At 55.0% G+C, this 17620-nt stretch overlaps 1 protein-coding gene across 14 annotated transcripts in view; it reads right to left on the bottom strand.

Moving 5' to 3' along the window:
• Window positions 1-17620, bottom strand: part of CELF4 (CUGBP Elav-like family member 4) — a 314194-nt gene that overhangs the window by 221698 nt on the left and 74876 nt on the right. For all 14 annotated transcript variants that reach the window (XM_061130753.1, XM_061130754.1, XM_061130750.1 and 11 more), the window contains exon 2: window positions 11923-12005. In XM_061130753.1, the coding sequence (XP_060986736.1) occupies window positions 11923-12005 (83 nt within the window). The remainder of the gene's footprint in view (window positions 1-11922; window positions 12006-17620) is intronic.

Here is a 17620-nt window from a genome sequence, read left to right as displayed (position 1 = left end):
AGAAGCAGTTCTTAGGATACCCTCTTTCTGAGTCGGCCTCCTCACACAAGCGTCAGGTCAGGATCTGAGCTCAGGATCTCTGCACGCTGCCCAGCCTGCCCTTCTGTAACCCCACCCATCTCTAGGAGGCTAATGGGGGGGACTCTCTTGGCTCCTACACATTATCCATCCCCTTTCCCCCCTTACTGACCAAAGCAGGTTTGATCATGGCAGATATATGCCTCTTTCGTGGCAAGATATTCCTTTTCTCAGCCTCCTTTGCAGCCAGGGTGGTCATGGACATGTGAGTTCCTGTCTAGTTGTCTGACTCTGCAACCCCACGGACTGTAGCGTGCCAGGCTCCTCTGTCTGGGCTTCTTCAGGCAACAATATTGGAGTGGGTTGCCATACCTTCCTCCAGAGAATCTTCTTGACCCAGGGATTGAAGCCATGACTCTTATGTCTCCTGCTTTGGCAGGCAGATTCTTTACCACTAGCGGACATAGTTCTGCCTAATGAGACCCACACACAATTCTACTGGGGAGAGGCCTTGGGAAATCTTTTGCATTCCTGATAAAATGGACAGACACAACTGGACTTAACTCTGCTGGACTGTGGGTATGACGCATGGAGCTGAGGCAGCCATTTTATAACCATGAGCGAAGAGACTGATGCTGACGTTATCCTGCCAAGCCAACATCAGATCCTGACTCCATGCTAATGCAAAAATCCAAAGCTCCACTTGTTGAAGCCACTGCTGCCAAACACATTTCTAACTAACAGGGCAGTCACTGAAACTGAGGTTCAGAGAAGTTAAGTGACTCTCCAAGGGCACACAGTCAGGCTCCAGGCAGAACTGGGGCTGGAATTAGACTCTGTTCCCCATGCAGAATAAAGATTCTCCAACCCAAAGGCAGGTTGGTGTGCGGTGACGGCTGTGGGGCCACTGCCCTGCCTCACGTGGCCCCCCAGGGAGTCTAGCAATCACGCCAGAGCCTCCTATGGGAGCAGCCTGGTCTTGACTTTGGAGTGACAGAAACAGAAGAAGGTGACCCCATTCCCGCCCTTGTGATGCTCGGGTTTTCCACAGGCTTGGCCCCACAGGATGCGGTGGAAGAGGAGTGGGCCCTGGAGCCAGACCCCTCCCTGGTGAGTGAGCCCCTCCCCCTCAGTCTCCTCATCCATCAAACAGTGCGGGCGTTGCTTACACGAGAACGCGCCCATGTGGTGCTGTTTTGACAGATAAATGAGAGAATATTGTGAAGCGTCAGGCCTTCAGGGAGTCCTCAGTGAGTGGTGGTTGTCACCCTGTGGTACTTCATCACTTCCCATTTGTGTTTCTGGGGTCACCATCTGAAAAAACCCACTTGCATTCAAATGCTTTTCTGAAGTCTGCTTCTGGGAATACTTAAACAAAGTGTCTTTGAGAACCTCAAGTTAGGCCAGTGGTCCCCAGACTTTTCGTGCACATGATTCTCCTAGCGATCTTGTTAAAATGCCTTGGGGTGCAGGCTGAGGGACCTGGCTCAGCTGGTCCGGGTGGCGCTGATGACTCTGAGCATCTAATAGGCACCTGGTGATGATGCTCTGGGCCCAGGTCCACACTTAGCCAGGGCTTAGACCTCCAGTTCTGCTGACCTTGCTCAGACCAAGGGGAGACCGATGTGTCCTAGGAGAGCAGCCTAGGAGAGCTTCCTAGACGATGGTAGGGCTTGGAGCTAAGTCCAGAGGCCCTGGAGGACTGGGGTGGGTGGGCAGGGGGAGGCAGGGCCTTCCCAGGGAGGAGGGAGGCTAGGGATTGCTAATGCCCAAAACACGCCTAAGCGAGCAGGATGTCCAGGACCCATTGCCTGGAGTTGACTGAGGCCTGCAGGCTGTATGGGCTGGACATTCTGAAGGGCAGCAATGTGAGAAAGGCCTGCTGCTTTTCCCAACATAGTCTCTCCAGTCAACCCCTAACTCTGGGAGGACAATTCAGACCATCCTGGCTCCCCAAAGTCTGCCCCCTAACTCCCTTTCCAGTTTCCTCTCCCTGATGCACACCTGGGCTGGTCTCCCTGTCCACGGGGTCCTTCATGGTCTCCCTGTCCACGGGGTCCTCACAGTCCTTCTCTCTGAGATGTAGTGAGGCTTAGAATTCAAATCACACCGTTGACCATTCATTAATTTTACCGTCCTGAAACTATCTCATGAATGAGTTAGGAGCCACTGGAGGTTACTGTCCCAGAGGACCCTGGTCAAGCACACCCAACATCACTGTTCTGTCCTTCATGGCAATCCCTGGATTTACAGCACTCCACAGCACACACAACACAAGATTTTCACTATGGAACTAGGAAACAGGCCCAGGAAGGTCATGAGGCTCGTCCCAAGTCATCCAGCAGCTTGCTCTCATTCCCACAGGCTGTAAGCGCTCTGGAAGGTGGAGCAGAGCATTCTGCTGGGCGCAGAGTGGACACCACAGTCTTACAGGTTGCCTTGTGTCCACCCAGCCAACAGAGCAGGAGCCCACCTGCATGGCGCCCCCTGGTGGTCTCATTGAGAACATACCACAAATGCCTTCGCTCAAAACACACACTAGGGCCACAGGGAACTGGGGCCCTGAACTCCAGCCCTTTTCTCTTTGTGACTATTTTCAGGAAGATCTGAAGAACAAATAACCACAGTGTCTTCCGCCATCATCACCTACGGTTGCCCATCTTTGACGGGACTTGGCAGCCCACCGTTCTGCAACGATGCAGGCCCACAACGCAGACGCCTGGCTCTTTATTCTTGCCCACGCACGCCCTCTATAGAGGAAACCCTGCCAGTCCTAAAACACATCCATTCCCACAGCAGGAGTTCACACAGGGAACCCGCTTCCCTGCCTCGTGCTCTGGTGAAAGGTCAGCAAACCCTCAAACAGCCTCGCTTGGTCTCACCTAGGCACTCCACTGAGACCCCCTCCCTCCACCCCTGCAGCTGACACACGTGTGTGGGGAAACCCCTTCACTCCGGTCACTCCTGGCCGCCCAGACACACGCGTGCCAGCTGCCACTGGCCAGGCCAAAGAGCCTTCTACACAGTGTTTCCTCCAGGCTTATCAGACAGGCTTATCCTGTCTTATCAAGTGTAACCCTGCAGGTTGAGCTAAGCTGAAAACTTTCTGGGGAGCCGCGGGGCATGGGGTGATGTGGATGGAAGAGGAGCCCTGAGAATGGATCTGCTGGAATGCTTCTGGGTGTTGCCAAGGCCTGCGAGGTCAAGGGGTAGAAAGAGAAGCTGTCCCCTGCCCCTGCCCACCGCCCAGCTGTGAATCAGCTCTGGGCAAGAGAGCGGGTACAGAGAGCACTGGGGGGTGGGACTCCAAGCCCTGAGAGGCAGGGTTAACGCTGTGTGTTAGTTGCTCAGTCGTGTCCGACTCTGCAACCCCATGACCTGTAGCCCACCAGGCTCCTCTGTCCATGGGACTCTCCAGGCAAGAACGCTGGAGTGGGTGGCTATGCCCTCCTCCAGGGGATCTTCCCGACCCAGGGATCAGACAATGAAGCAGCCTGGAAGCAAAGGGCTGGGCAGGAAGAGGAGGCTGAAAGAAAGCCAGGTGCTTGGCTGAGAGCTGGTGGACCTGTGGCTGGTGAGGGAGCTGCGCTCAGCTGGGCCCCTGGGTGACTGCAGCCCGAGGGGTTTCCAGGCAGGCGGTCAGTCTTTATGTCACCACGACAACTGGGCCAGTCTAGGAAGCACGTCAGAGGGGGAGGAGCCTGGAACTGGGCGGCCACCGCGGTGGGACGGGGCAGGCTCCTCCAGGACACGCTGGTTTGTCCTAAGGCCTCTCGCAGCTGAACTCCTGGGCACTTCCCATCACTGCCACTTTTTGTCACCTAAAGCCATTTTCTGGATCACGAGCGGTCTTCACACGTGCCTCCCAAAGCTTCAGCTGTGTCTTACTCATTTGTCTGATGCCCCCCTCCCTCAAAAGAAATGGGCACAAGCAGGTAACCTGTACACACTGCTGCTGATGACTGGGCTGATGGCAGTCATGGGCCAAACGATACCTGGGTGAGTGCTGAAGAAAGTGGAGGAATTTCTGCCTGGTTTCCTTAGGAAGAAACCTGAGCAGAGGGCAGCGGGGGAGGCGTGGGGCCCAGGGGCAGGGACGTACACGGAGGCGGGGGTGCAGCCCTTCCCTGAAGCTGTCCTGGAGCCAGCCCTCCAGGGTGGGCAGTCTGGCCGCTCTGCCTCGGGGAGACCCCGAGCTGATCCTCGCTTTATTACACTTGTCACAGATGGAGTCGGGCTGTGGAGGCCAGGAGACACCTTCCTCCCCTCGCCCTCCCCTCCCCTCCCTCTTGGCTTCAGCAAGGTGAGTAATGCCAAGTCTATTAGTCTCAGAATTGTAGAAAATGTCAGAGGGTCCAGAGGCCCCTCTAGACCACACCCCCTTCCACAGTCCAGAAGGTGGAGGCTCAGGGTGGCTCTGAGCTGAGCGTTTTGCCCCAAAGTACCTGGTTTGTTTGCGGCAGGTGGGACCTGGCACCCAGGTTCCCTGACGCCGGCCCAGGCTCTGACCATCACCTCACGTGGCCTCTTATTTATCCCTTCAACTTAGAGATGGTGGCTGTGGACACAAGGCTCTCTGGGTCCTTCAGACAAATCTGTGAGAGAGTCTTGCTGAGGACAGCCCATGGCCAGGCCTGGGTTCTGTTGTGGGGGTCGCAGGGTGGGTGTGAGAGTCACTCCCTGGAAAACTGGGGACCCCCCACACCCAGGTGAGCAAAGAGAAGGGCGCACCCAGACACAGGGCACAGCTCTGGCAGGAGGAGGGCTTCGCGACCTGGGAGGAGGGGAGGGCAGGGAAGACTCCCCACGGAAGCTGAGGGAGGTGGGACCCGGGACCCCGGCGTGAAGAGGACAGGCAAGCTGAGCGTGCTGCGGATGCAGACGTAGCTCCGGATTTCAGGCATTTCTGCCTTCTCTCCTGGAAGCCCATGCTCCCTCCTGCTGGGAGAGCCCTGGGAGGACACCCTGTGGGCTCAGCTCTGCCCCAGCCTGCGGTGTGGTCTGCGGGGAGCGGAGGGGTGACTTGGCTGGAGACGCGCCTGCCCGATCCGCTTCCGGTCAGGATGGGGACTCTTCCAAAATGGGGGGCTGGAGACCCCCACACGTGGGTGGGTGAGGGAGGCCTGGATTCTGGCCCCAGCTCTGTCACAAGTGAACGGCAACTCATGTCACCTGACCTCAGATTCCGTGTGGGTAAAACGAGAAGACTGAGCGACACGTCGGTGCTGAGACCGGACAGCCTGCAGAGAGGAGTGCGTGAATGGCTGCTCAGAAATGCCTCTCAGCCTGGAGGGGAGCCTTCGTCCTCTTCTGCCGCCCACTGTCCGCTCGGTGCTTACGCCGTTTGAGCTTGTGCCCCCCGACGAACCCTCCCACCTCTAACACCCTGAGGACCCCGGCGCTTGTCCCCCAGGTGATTGAGAAGCAAGGAGAAAGAGAGACGGAAGCTCCCCGCAGGGCCTCACTGTGCATTTTCCAACTGCCCTCAGTCCCAGCACAGGGCCCTCGGCACCACTGACATTCCGGGGTCAGATGCTTCTTTGTTGTGGGGCTGTCCTGTGCACTGTGAGATGTTTAGCAGCATCCTGACCTCTACTTAGATACCTGCAGCATCTCCAGACAATGTCCGTAGGTCCTGTTGGGGGCAAATGTGCTCCCTGTTAAGACCCACTGCCCTAAAAGGACAGATGAAGAGTTTTCTGTAGAGAATATGGGGAAAGAGAGAAGACACGTCATTCATTTCCCCCAGAGAGAAAAAGAAAAGAGCATGAGGCCGGTGGGGAGAAGCAGAGGAAGGGCTGGTGGGATCCCCCCACCCCACCCAGTGACTTAAACACTGCTGAAGACCTTTCTCTCTCTGCCATGGAAGGGCCACAGGGCTGCCCTTAATTCAGTGTTATAGGTTGAATTGCATCCTCCCCTCCCCCCAAAAGATGCAGAAGACCGAACCCCCAGTACCTGTGAATGTGACCTTATATGAAACAGGGTCTTTGCAGATGTAATCAAGCTGGGAGGAGGAGGGATCAGGTTGGGCCCCAATCCCATACAACTGGTGTCTTTATCAGATGGGGGAATTCGGATACAGAAATAGACATGCATACCAGGAAATTCACATGATGGCATAAGAACACCATTTACCAGCCCAGGAATGCCCCCGAGGCTACCTGAAGTGAGGACGGAGGCATGGAACAGGTCCTCCTCCCAGCGCTCAGAAGAAATCAGCCCTGCCAACACTTTGATCTTGGTCTTCTAGCATCAGAACTGTGAGACAATACCTCTCTGTCATTTTAAGTCATCCAGCCTGTGGGACTTTGTTACAACAGCCCCCCAAACCAGTAGCAAGAAGGACCACTGGACAAGGGAGTTGGAGGGATGCATGGACCTGGCTTGTGATCCCATCATCTAAATCAGAGACAAATGCTGCTGGGACCCAAACTCACCATATAGAGACTGAGCCTACAGGACAGACAAGTGGAAATACATCACATCTCTAAAATGAAACGCTTTGTGCCAATCGCTAGAAGTTGTAAAACTGCCCCGTACATGCTACCTACATCCATCATAAATTCATCTTTAGTTTCTGTTATCATATCACTGTCTCTGGGGACCCCTGTCTTGTCATCATTTGCCCTTTATAATTTATTCATCTTGTTCTTGCCTGCATCCTTTCTACTTATCATTCATCTTTACAGTTATACATAAAATTAGACGGATCCTTCCCAGGTGGGGCTGTCAGGAGGGAGATGGGCCTCACCAGGGAAGTCCCAGGTGAGCTGGTGGCAGTCCCATGAGAGCCCCCTATGGGTGTTGGAGGCAGAGGTGAGTGGGGAGAAGGAGTCAGAGGGAAGGTGTGCGGGAGAGGCCAGTGAGAAGGATAAAGGGGAAAGGATGGGAAGTGAGAGGGAAGAAGAGGAGGAAGGTGACCAGAAGGGACAGAACCGAGGAGGAAACAGGCACAAACAGAAAGATGAAGATGGGCCTCCAGGAAACAAACACGGGAGGAAGGGGGAGCAAGGAGGGCACCCCAAGACCACGGTTCTGGAAGTCCAATTGAGTCTTTCCCTTTTTTAATTTTCCATTTTAACATCTTTCCTGGCAAACTCAAAGAAGGTCACATTGAATGTCCATGGAGATGACGCGTCCTGAGCAGCAGGGACCCGAATGGGGAGGTGTGATGGCAGCGATGGCGCTTGTTGACCAGGCTGAACCGGGGCCGGGGTGGGGGTGGGGGACGGCCATGGAGGAGTGTTCGGGCTTGCTTTGTATTCTCAGGTTGCTGGAGTCAGGGCACAAAAGCCAATCTTTAACTAGTGAATTGGAACTTTAATGTTTACCAAGCAGATACAGCTCCCACTCGCCCCTGCCTGCCTCCCCCTGCCCGTCCCCTCTTCTCCCTGCTCCAGGCTCCTGCTAACTGGACCACCTCACGGCCCCTCGGCAGCCCTGGCGAGGAACCTGGTCTGCGGCCCACGGAGCCTGGTTCCCCGATCAGAGTCTCCTCCCAGAGGGCCTGCAATCCCAACTTTGGAAACATATGGGCTCTTCCTGGAAGACAATTCCCGGTGAAGTCCCAAAGGCAGGGGGAGCTGGAATTGAGCAGCACGGGCCTATTTTAAGGAACAGAATTCTTCTGCGAGGCCTCCTGTGCCTACTCAGGCCCCAGGGAGCCGTCCAAGCAGACCTCTCCTGCCCGGCTCACGGCTCCTGGCCTGTCGTGGGCACCTCGTCTTTTAGGTTGGTTCTCAGACCACTGCTCTTATCTGACACCCTCACCTTCCTTCCAACTTTCTAGTGCCACCTTGCCCAGATCCTGAACACTTTTGAGCAACTCCTGATAACTTCCCTGGTGGCTTGGACAGTAAAAAATCTGCCTGCAATGCAGGAGACCTGGGTTTAAGCCCTGGCTTGGGAAGATCACCTGGAGAAGGGAATGGCTACCCACTCCAGTATTCTTGACCAGAGAATCCCATGGACAGAAGAGCCTGGTGGGCTACAGTCCATGGGGTCGCAGAGAATCAGACATGACTGAGTGACTAACAATGACCCCATAGTTTTCCGGGTACCCTCTAAAGCAACTGGTGGCCCTAGAAAGGAGACGTAGATATCCTGGGTTGTGGTAGCAGAGCTGGTGATGGTCCTTTCTTGACCATTTATTGACTGTGTGACCTTGGGCAAACTGCTTAATCTCTCTAGTCTGGGGTCTCCTCATGTATGGGGGATACTCATGGCATCTTCCCCACAGGGAGGCTGTGAAGATAAAATGGGGTAATGGGGGTAACCTGCTCGCATCACACTTGTCAGATAGTTAAGTGCTTAATAAGTATTAACTGTTATCATTGAGCTATTTTCTACTCTGCCCACTTTATGATAGCATGCTGTCTTGTATCACTGATGTATGTGTGACTTCTGTCTCCAACTTGATGGACAGCTCCAAGAGAGGTGGGAATGCAATTTTCTTATCTCCGTGTCTGCCTGGATGCCTAGCACAGTGCTCGGCACACACACAGGAAATTCTTGTCGATAGGTTGAGAAACCATGTGGACGGTTACCCTATAAATGATGAATATACACTGGGGATGGAAGAAGGTGGGCTGAAGAGGGCAAGGGGTCAGGAGAGAGAGTGAAGTTGAGTGTGAGGGAGAGGTGGAGAGTTTCAGAAAAGCAGAATCACTTCCTGGATGCTGGCAGAAGACCCTGCTCGAAGGGACCCTGATGAGGCTTTGTGGCTCAGTAATCTCATTTTACTGAAGGCATGCCAAATTAAGAAACAATAATCCATTTGTAACACTGGTCCAGGGCTGACTCCATCAGCCATCCCAGAGGCTTTGGTTAGGCTGGTTCCCAGGGATACTGACCTCTGACTTGTACAAACAGCCACTGTAATGTGGTTTCTGAGCTTCCACTGATCCTAACAGTAATGTCAGCTCCTCTTCCCAGTCCCCACACGAGGACATGTGGGAGGGGTGTCTCTAGCTCTGTCTCTGTTGTTTGGTTATTGTTTTTGGTGATGGAGGTGTGCATGTGTGTGCCCACAGATGACAACCAAGGCAGTGTTCCCTGCTGTCAACAGGATACTAGCCCTGCAACTTGCTGGGAAACAGAATGGACTGCCAGTCCCATCTCCTCCCCTCTGCCTCTCTCCAGTGAGAAAGTGGAGGACTGATTTTAATTGATTGATGTTAATGGATTTTGAAGTCTGGAAAAATGCCTAAATTGCTGAGGTTACCAGTTTCCAGGTTCTTTTTTTTTTTTTCGATTCTCTTCTTCTTCATCAGACAAGGAGTGCACTCACCAGGGCACCTCGGGTGGTGACTCCAGACAAGAAGAGTCCTCTCTCTGCTCCCTAACCAAGCAGCCAGTCAGCCTGCCTCAGCTGATGGTGACACCCATTATACGGTTGGGTGGGAGCACTTTGCTTGGTCCTGTCCCAGCATTTGCCAGCGGCTCACTTTCTCTGATCTCAATAATGACACCAAGTCCTGTATTCTGGAATCCAAATGACTCCACTTTAAAATCTGGTCACTTTGTTTTTCATTAATCTCCATGTGAGTTTGTGCACAGACAATGTGCCCTGGGAAGTTTGAGCTGCAATCCTTTTCTCCCCGTCCCTCCTGCTGTGGGCTGTGCCTGCCCTGAGAATTGTGATGGAGTCTTTGAGGCCTCGCGTCTCCCAGTCTCCTGTGAGGCCTCTGAAGAAAGGACAGCTTTCCAGGCACCGCCAGGGGACTCTGGGCTGTGTTTTAGTTCCACTGGTGGCCTCTCCTCACCCCTCCCACCTCCCAACATACATTTACTTTTTTTTTTTTTTTTCCTTTCTTCCAAACTTGCCCAACTTGTCTTTGTGGTTTCAGAAAAATGCCACTGGATCTCCCAGTATGAAGGATTAGCACAGATTATGGGGAACAGTGTTAATTATCGGTGGAAGGGGGGCAGGCGCGTTGCTCCAATGTGCTGCTGATTTCCCCTGGGCCTTTCTGTCTGGTAATAAGCCTTCTTTAATCTGGCAGGCCCCTTGGTGAAATCAGCACCACGGACAGTGGTATTGATTGCTTCTGAGAAACCATCACAGCTGCTCAACCAAATTACCTTTGATATGTGACCTTTAATGTAATTACTGCAACATCAAAGTATTTCTATAAATTATTAAAGAACTAATACACTCCATCATTTAGCTATTCTATTATATGTAAAATAAACAACCACAAGTTAATGTTAGATCCTGAACAATCCACACTTGCTACTGAAATTCTCCCAGTTCCCAGCCTCTCCCTCTTCAAAACCCTAAGCCTCCCCCCTCCCAGCTTCTCTTTCTGTTTCCCTATCTAATTCCAGGCTTTTAGCCATCACGAAACTCCCCAGCAATCTCTCTCAAGCTGATGAAGGGCCTCCCATAACAATGTGGTATTTTCTATTCCATTTGGGTGGCTCTAAAATATCTATCACAATCTCCCCCAAAACAAAGTACCATAAACACTTTATTAATCAGCACAAGCCTTTCTCAGAAGCCTTTGATTATCTTACAATATGGCTTTATGCCTCACACATAACATGGGGCGATGTGGAGCATATTTCTGCCATCTTACAGAGGGCACCCAGAAAGTAATTACTATAATATATGTGCATGTAGCCGCGCCACTAAAAAACCAACTGGGGAACGACCACCGTGCCAGAGCGGGGCTCCACACAAAAACCTGAGCGGGGCACGATTTCCATACATTTGCATCCGCGGGTGTATTATTAAGATGACTCAGCCCCGTGCTTTGCAATCACAAATAACAAACACAGTACAAAGGCTGTCTTAATGGAAGGAAGGCCCTCCCCACCCCTAAACGGGTAAAGAAGGCTCTCTGATGCAAAGGAAGCCTGCCCCCGACCCGGGTTGGGCTTTCTCTCTGTCTACCTGGTTAACCTTTCCCGCTGCAGGGCAGAAATAGAAACGTGTGTTTACATACGGTTTGCTTGGTAAGAATGTAAACATGCATGTGTAAATATTGGTGAGCATACATATAGAACACACGTGCTTCCCTGCAGTGTCCATTGTATAAGCTTAAACAAGGTACATCTTAAAATTCTTTATGCCCACAAACGCTCACATCTTTCCATTTATCTTTAGATACTCGGCCAGCCGTATATCTCCCCCTCTCCCGCCCCCGCCCCCGCCCCCATCTCTCTGAACCCACAGGAGAGACCGCGCAGACCCTTGACCCGGTCTACACTTCTTATTTTATGGTGATGAACTAGCCTCGATAATAGCCATGGCTGATATCACACCCAGTTAGGGGGGCCATAAATAATTCTCTTCTCCCCCGCACAGAAGCTATAAACCAGGGCTGAGGCGCGATAGTTTATCAAAGACGAGGGCTGGCTCCTTAAATAAACCGCGGTGATCTCACTCGCGGCGCCGCGCCCGGGCGGGTAGGCGCTCCCTCCCGCCCCGGCCCGGCCCCCACCCCAGGAACCGCGACTGTCCGACGGAGATCCGCGGGTGTTCGCGCGACTCCGCCACCGGAGGCCCCGCTCAGGGGGCCCGGACATCCTGCGTCCCCACCCCGGGCCGCCCGCGCCGGCAGCGCGCGGAGCCGAAGCCCGATCGGCGGCGCCCGGGAGCGCCAGGGGAGAAGCCGCGCCCGGGCTTCGCGGCAGCGGCCAAGTTCGGCCCCCCCGCCCGGGGTTCCGTCGGGCCTGGACGGCCGGGTGCGCGGGCCGCCAGGCGAGGTCCGGGCTCGGCGCCCACGCGGCCGTTTCGCAGCCCGGCGCCTCGCGGCCGCCGGGGGCCCGAAGGGCGGCGCGCCAGATCCGGGGCGAAGGCCCTCGCTCCCCGCGCCGGCCGCGCCGCCGCCCGGCCTCCCGAAGTCGCCCCCTGTCGGCGCGCCCGTCGCTCGCGCCTCGCCGGGCGCCACTTACCCCGGGCAGGGTCTTCTGCTCGTGCAGTGCGCTCTGGGCCTTCAGCGCTGACTCACGCTCGCAGTAGGTGAGGAAGGCGCAGCCTGGGGAGGGAAGCAAGCGCCGAGAAGGGTCAGTGGGGGCGCCCCCCGGCCGCCCACGCGCCCGCCCGCCCGGCTCCGGCCCCTCCCCGCTCTCCGTCCCTCTCCCCACCTCTCTTCTCTCTCCCGTAGGCTCTACTCGAGCTTTCCTGCCTCCTCGTTTTCCCCGGTGCCTGCTTTTCGTCCCTCTCGTTCGTTGCTTTTCTCTTTCGGTCCTTGGGCGAAGTCTCCCCACTCAGCATCCCCCCCTGCCACGCCCCCTTTCCCCGCGGGTCTCTTACGGTCCCCGCGCCCCGGGGGGGCCTGCCTGCCTCCGTTTGGGTGCTCTGCTATTTCAGCTCCAGCCCCATACCTCCCAGAAAGGGGCAGCTTCTACCCCGCACCCCCAGCACCTCTGGTCACTCTTGATCACGAACTCCTCCTGTTCTGGCCCCCTTAGGAGGGATGAGTCAGGGACCCTCCAGGTCTTTCAAATAAAGGCTCCATCTGTAAGGAGGATCCCAGGCCAGGCTGCTCCTAATGAAGTGAACCGGGCTGTCCGTGTGTCCCCCGCCCCAGTCGGCTGTCGGGTCTGCAGTGCTATCTTCACCCCCCTCCTGGAGGGCTTAGAGACCAGACCCCCTGTCTCTAATTCCCTAGGAGACTCCAGCCGCACTCTGCTGCCTCAGTCTTCCCTCATGTGAACAGAGGGGGTTGACTAAAGGGTCTGCAAAGTCCCATTGCGTTTTCCCCTTGCGTGATTCTGACAGCACCTTACCAGGAAATCTGGATTTTACAGAGCACCGTGCCTTACTCAAGGGGTGACTTTTTAATGCTGGCCCTTCAGGCCCAGAGACAAGGCAAAGAGAACGCCTGTGGATGGGAGAGTCCCCTCAAATTTCTCCGTGTCAAGGCTTCTCCCTGTGCCTGCAGACGTGGCTGAGGGTGTCTTAGGGCACTTAGGGCCTTATGGAAGGTCAAAAAGTCAACTTCAGCCAACAGCAGGCTTGAGTTTCATGGGGGCGCAGTGGCCTCAAACTTTCCAAAGTTACCCGAGGCCCCAGAGAAGGCATCCTGCAAACCGGCCACAGTCTCTGTTTCACTCTCTTCTTTCTCTCCCATATTTCACTCTCTTCCCCATGATCTGACCGCCCAACCATCTGAGTTCACCACTGTCCCCACCTTTCCTTTGCTCTCACAGTCTTCTCACACACTCTGCATTTTCACATCTCCCAATCCCATCCATCTTTCAAGAATCTGGTCAAGGTCCACCTCCTCCAGGCAGCCACCTTGACTGGTCTGATCCAGTTTAAGTCAACCTCCCTTCTTAACTGCCCACAGCTGGCCAAGTGGTCATTCTCATGGCCATTTAACAATTATTTCCTGAGCGTCCTTGTGGCAATTTCTGTGGCAGGTCCAGGAGCCCAGGCCCTCTTACAAGAGGCTGGTAGAAGCCTTATCACCAGGCTCCATGTAGCATCTCATTTCCCTGGGCATAAAGTGCTCCCAGCGTCCTCTGCAGTTGCTGACTTCCCCATCACCCAGTAAAAAGCTCCCTTCCCAGGTGGCGCTAGTGGTAAAGAAAGCGCCTGCCAACGCAGGAGACGCAAGAGACATGGGCTCAACCCCTGGGTCGGGAAGATCCTCTGGAGAAGGAAATGACAACCCACTTCAGTATTCTTGCCTGGGAAATCCCATGGACAGAGCAGCCTGGTGGGCTACAGTCCATGGGTTTGCAAAGAGTCGGACACGACTGAAGTGACTTCACACACGGGTATCCTCCTCTTCCATTTTAAAAACTGGTCCTGCCTCCCTTCCCTCCGAGCTTCAGAGAGGAGATGGAAGGAACTGTATGTGTGAGGGAGACACAGAGATGGGGAGAAGGAAGCAGGGAGACAGAGCTCTGCGCTCCCAGGGGCTCTCCACTTTCCCATCCTCCTCCTCCTGCCTGTCCGGAGCTGGGAGGAGCTGTGAGTACCACGGAGCCTCTGTCCACTGCATGTCATCCCTCCCCAGCCAGACTCTGGATCACCCCTCCTCCCCGCTCCCCGCTCCTCCTTCCCCGGTCGTGGCAGACGGTTATTGATGGAGACACTTGGGGACTGAAATGAATAGCGGTCAGAGGCCCCCGTGACGTCGGCCCTTGTGCTGTTGCCTGTCTCTCCCGGGGCCTCTTTCCTCTTGTCCCCTCGCTGGCCTTGTCCTCCGCCTGTGCCTGCCTGCAGCCGGGAGGCGGCCGCTGTCTCGCTGCAAGCCGGCAAGCCAGCTCAGGACAAGGTCAGGGGCAGGTTTGGGGGAGGAGGAGGGAGGCAGGAGAGGAAAGGGAGGAGGGGGAAGGAGAGGAAATGGCCACACTGTCTCCATGGCCCAGGATACCAAGGAAAGGATTCCAGAAAGAAAAGAGAAAGAAAAAACAAGAATCTGTTGCTTTTGTCCAGCTTCCAGGAATTCTTGCCACAGTTTTTTTCTTTTCGTTTGAGGGAGAGCTCACAGCTGTGTTGTGAAGCAGAATCTGTGAGGGACCCTCAGGCCCCGCGTGACCTCCCCTGTCGTCTCCACCTCCTGACTTCACCTCCTCCCCTTGCTCCCCTGCTCACTCACCCGTCTTTCTCCTGCCTCTCCGCCCTGCCAGGCACACTGTGCCCCCGGACCTTTGCACCTGTGGTTCCCTCTGCCCAGAAGGAGCCCGGTCTGCTGTCTGCATGGCCGTCTCCTTCCTTCCCCTTGGGTTTCGCTCACATGTGACCTCTTCAAGGATATCTCTTCTGACAGCCTCACTGAACGCAGCACCCCTCAGCCCCACAGGACACATTCTTGCTCTCTGACCCCTCGTCCTGCTGGTGCTTCTCTTTGGCAGCCCTCACCCCGAAATATTAACATTGTTTGTTTGTTCCTTGATTAGTGTCTCCCTGGCTCAGATGAGGTCAGGACTTGACTTTGTTCTGTTTCTGCTTGGTTCTGAGTTCCCAGAAAGGGGCCAGGAGCTCAATGCATGTCTGTTGAGAGCATTGAATCCTGAACACATCGGCTACTTTGGGGGTGCTAGAGGATGGGGAGACTTGGGAGTGGTGCAGGGAGCTGATCAAGGCCCTGAAGACCTAGAGCCACACTGGACTTCCATACCAGGGGGTCAGAGGTTGCATGTGAGAGCTGATGGGTGGCCCGGGCAGGAAGACTTTTGTTCCCGAGGCCTCCTTGAGCCCATCTGCTCAGGCCCTTGACAGCGTGGTTGCCATCGTGGTCCTGCTGTTATCCCCAGCAGATCATCACCCCTGACGGGGCTGATACACACAGACAGGAAGCTGTGCTCGGCCAGGGCTCATTTACCGGTTCCTCTCTCTTGAGTCCCAGTCGTCTTATCTCTAACTCCCTTCAGAGGCTGGTGGAGAGAACTATTAAACAACAAGCGAGCGTTAACAATCTCTGCAGAGCTCTCTGATCGCAGAGTGCGGTGAAAACATAGTCACTCTGGTGGATAGGAGCGGGGACTCAGAGAGGCAGAGTCCCTCCTGGCCCTCTGCACCTCTGTGAGGATGGACCAGTCATACATGGGGGCCAACTGGTGCCCACCCACCCGGCCTGCTCAAACCATCTCTTCGGCCAACCAGGTGCCCTGTCTGATAGTCTCCTCTTAGGAGAACCATCTCACTACAGCTCTATAAAAAACTCAGAGACTGACGTGCAGGTGTTAATTGCTGGCTCCAGGTGCTTGAAAGGACCTCGTTGGCTCCCTTGCTGGGGGCAGAACCCCAGGAGCGGCTGCTCGGTGGAGATGGGGCTTCAGGTGGGGATTCTGCCTTCACAGGATACTGCAGAGTGCAGTGGGCCTGGGTAGAGGTCGAGGTGGGGGCCCTTGGTGGCCAGGGGGGAGAAGGGTCCCAAGCCATCCTCCTGGACATTTGCTGAACTGTGACTTCCTGTCCTCATCACTGCTTCTCCCAGGAAACTGAGGAGGGGGCTCCGAGCTGTGAGGGGAGTCACTAAATCTCCCAGGCTCACCTCCTGTAAGAAGCCAAGGTATCCCCAGAGACACGCCCTGTGAGGCCCCTTGGGAATGCTCAGTCTAGTTGGGAAATGGGGTTCTTTCAGGGAAACAGCCTCGTTCTGATCCAAGACTGGTGGGTGGAGGGGAGAGTGAGGCTGGTACCAGGCTCTGCACTTCAAGGCTGAGAAGCTCTGATGATGGAGAGCCCCTCCCAGGGATGGGGCTGGTGGCACAGACATCTAACCTTGCCTTCAGGCCCAACACTTGCCTTCCCAAGCCTGATCCTGCCCATATCCTTGTGCTCACAGCAAAGGGAACACGGATCCCCTGTTGTTGTTTGGAGAAACAATAAAATTGAAAACCATCTAAAGATTTCTCAGTGCCATAATGCTTTTATGTTTAAACTGTGGAATACTCTACAACAGTCAATAAGACGAAATGGTTCTAAATGTCCAATGTGCAAAGGCGCATTGTCAGATGGGAGAAGCAAGTTGCACAGTAGCGGACGCCACGTGTGTACATCAGAGACATCTCCACGACTCCCACACGCACCCGTATCTGTGCCTACGCCATAGCACAAGGTCTGCGAGAACTCCCGCCAAGCTGAAAACAGGGACGAAGGGGGTAGCGGGTGTCTCTCATGACTTCAACATTTTTTGTTTTGTTTGACACATTTAGACCCAGAATGTATTCATAATGTCACTTATATAATTAACTTTAAAGAATAGAAACTCTGCTGAAAGAGGAAGATGGAGTGCAAAGGGGGTGGGTGGAAATGAGTGAGCCAGACAGGAGGCAGGACCCGTTTCGAGGAGATGGACAAAATTCTCTGGACGTTAGCCTCCTGGCAGGTTCTTCATGAAAGGCATTATCATGGTGGGTCCTGTGATGGCCCTGGGTCAAAGCTTCCTCTCAGCTCTGGGACTCGAAGCAGATTCTCTCCGCCCAGCAAGCTGTACATGGTATTCGTCTGGGTCCTGTGGCCCCTGAGTCCCAGAAGGTATCTGGGCTGGTCTGAGGATAGACTCCATGCTAGGACATAGAGGCCTCCCTCTCCCCATACCTGGCCCGCTCTCCAGTTTATCTGAGACCCAACCGGATGTGTGGCGCTGATGGTGGGATCTGAGGTGAAAAATTGCGGGAGTGACTCAGAACCTCTGGGAGAGGTCTGACCTCCTCTCCCCTCAGCCCCTGTCTTCTCCATCCCCCGGTCTGCGATGTTTGTCCCAGCTCCAGCTCATCACCTGACTCTCCCACCCTTCAGAATCAGCGCTTTCTAGCCACAGCCTCCTGAACATGGGAGTGAGCGGAATAGAACTGCAGCCTAGCAGGGCGGGAGCAGCTTTGGGAATTCATCAGGGTGGGCGTGGGAGCAGGCAAGTGTCACACTTGCAGAAAAGTCACGCCCAGTGCGGGCACCCGCTGCTTATCCCCTGGCCTCCCTGCAGGAGAAGGACCCCTCTGGCCCCCCTAGACCTGCGTCTCCTCTGCTGCTCCCGGTTCTACTGTGTGCGCTGGACACGGGTCCACGCTCACATTTCCTCATGCGGCCTTCTGACCTGTTCCTTCACCGTCCTGATTTACTCGTCCTTCTGTCCAGCAGCCTCATGTCCCGTATCCTTGAAGAGGCTGTCAACTCCGTGATGGGTGGAGA

This window comes from Dama dama, chromosome 27, assembly GCF_033118175.1.
Source record: "Dama dama isolate Ldn47 chromosome 27, ASM3311817v1, whole genome shotgun sequence".
NCBI classification, from domain to species: domain Eukaryota; kingdom Metazoa; phylum Chordata; class Mammalia; order Artiodactyla; family Cervidae; genus Dama; species Dama dama.
The sequence above is the reverse complement of the archived record's forward strand: the minus strand, read 5'-3'. Positions and strand labels throughout refer to the sequence as shown.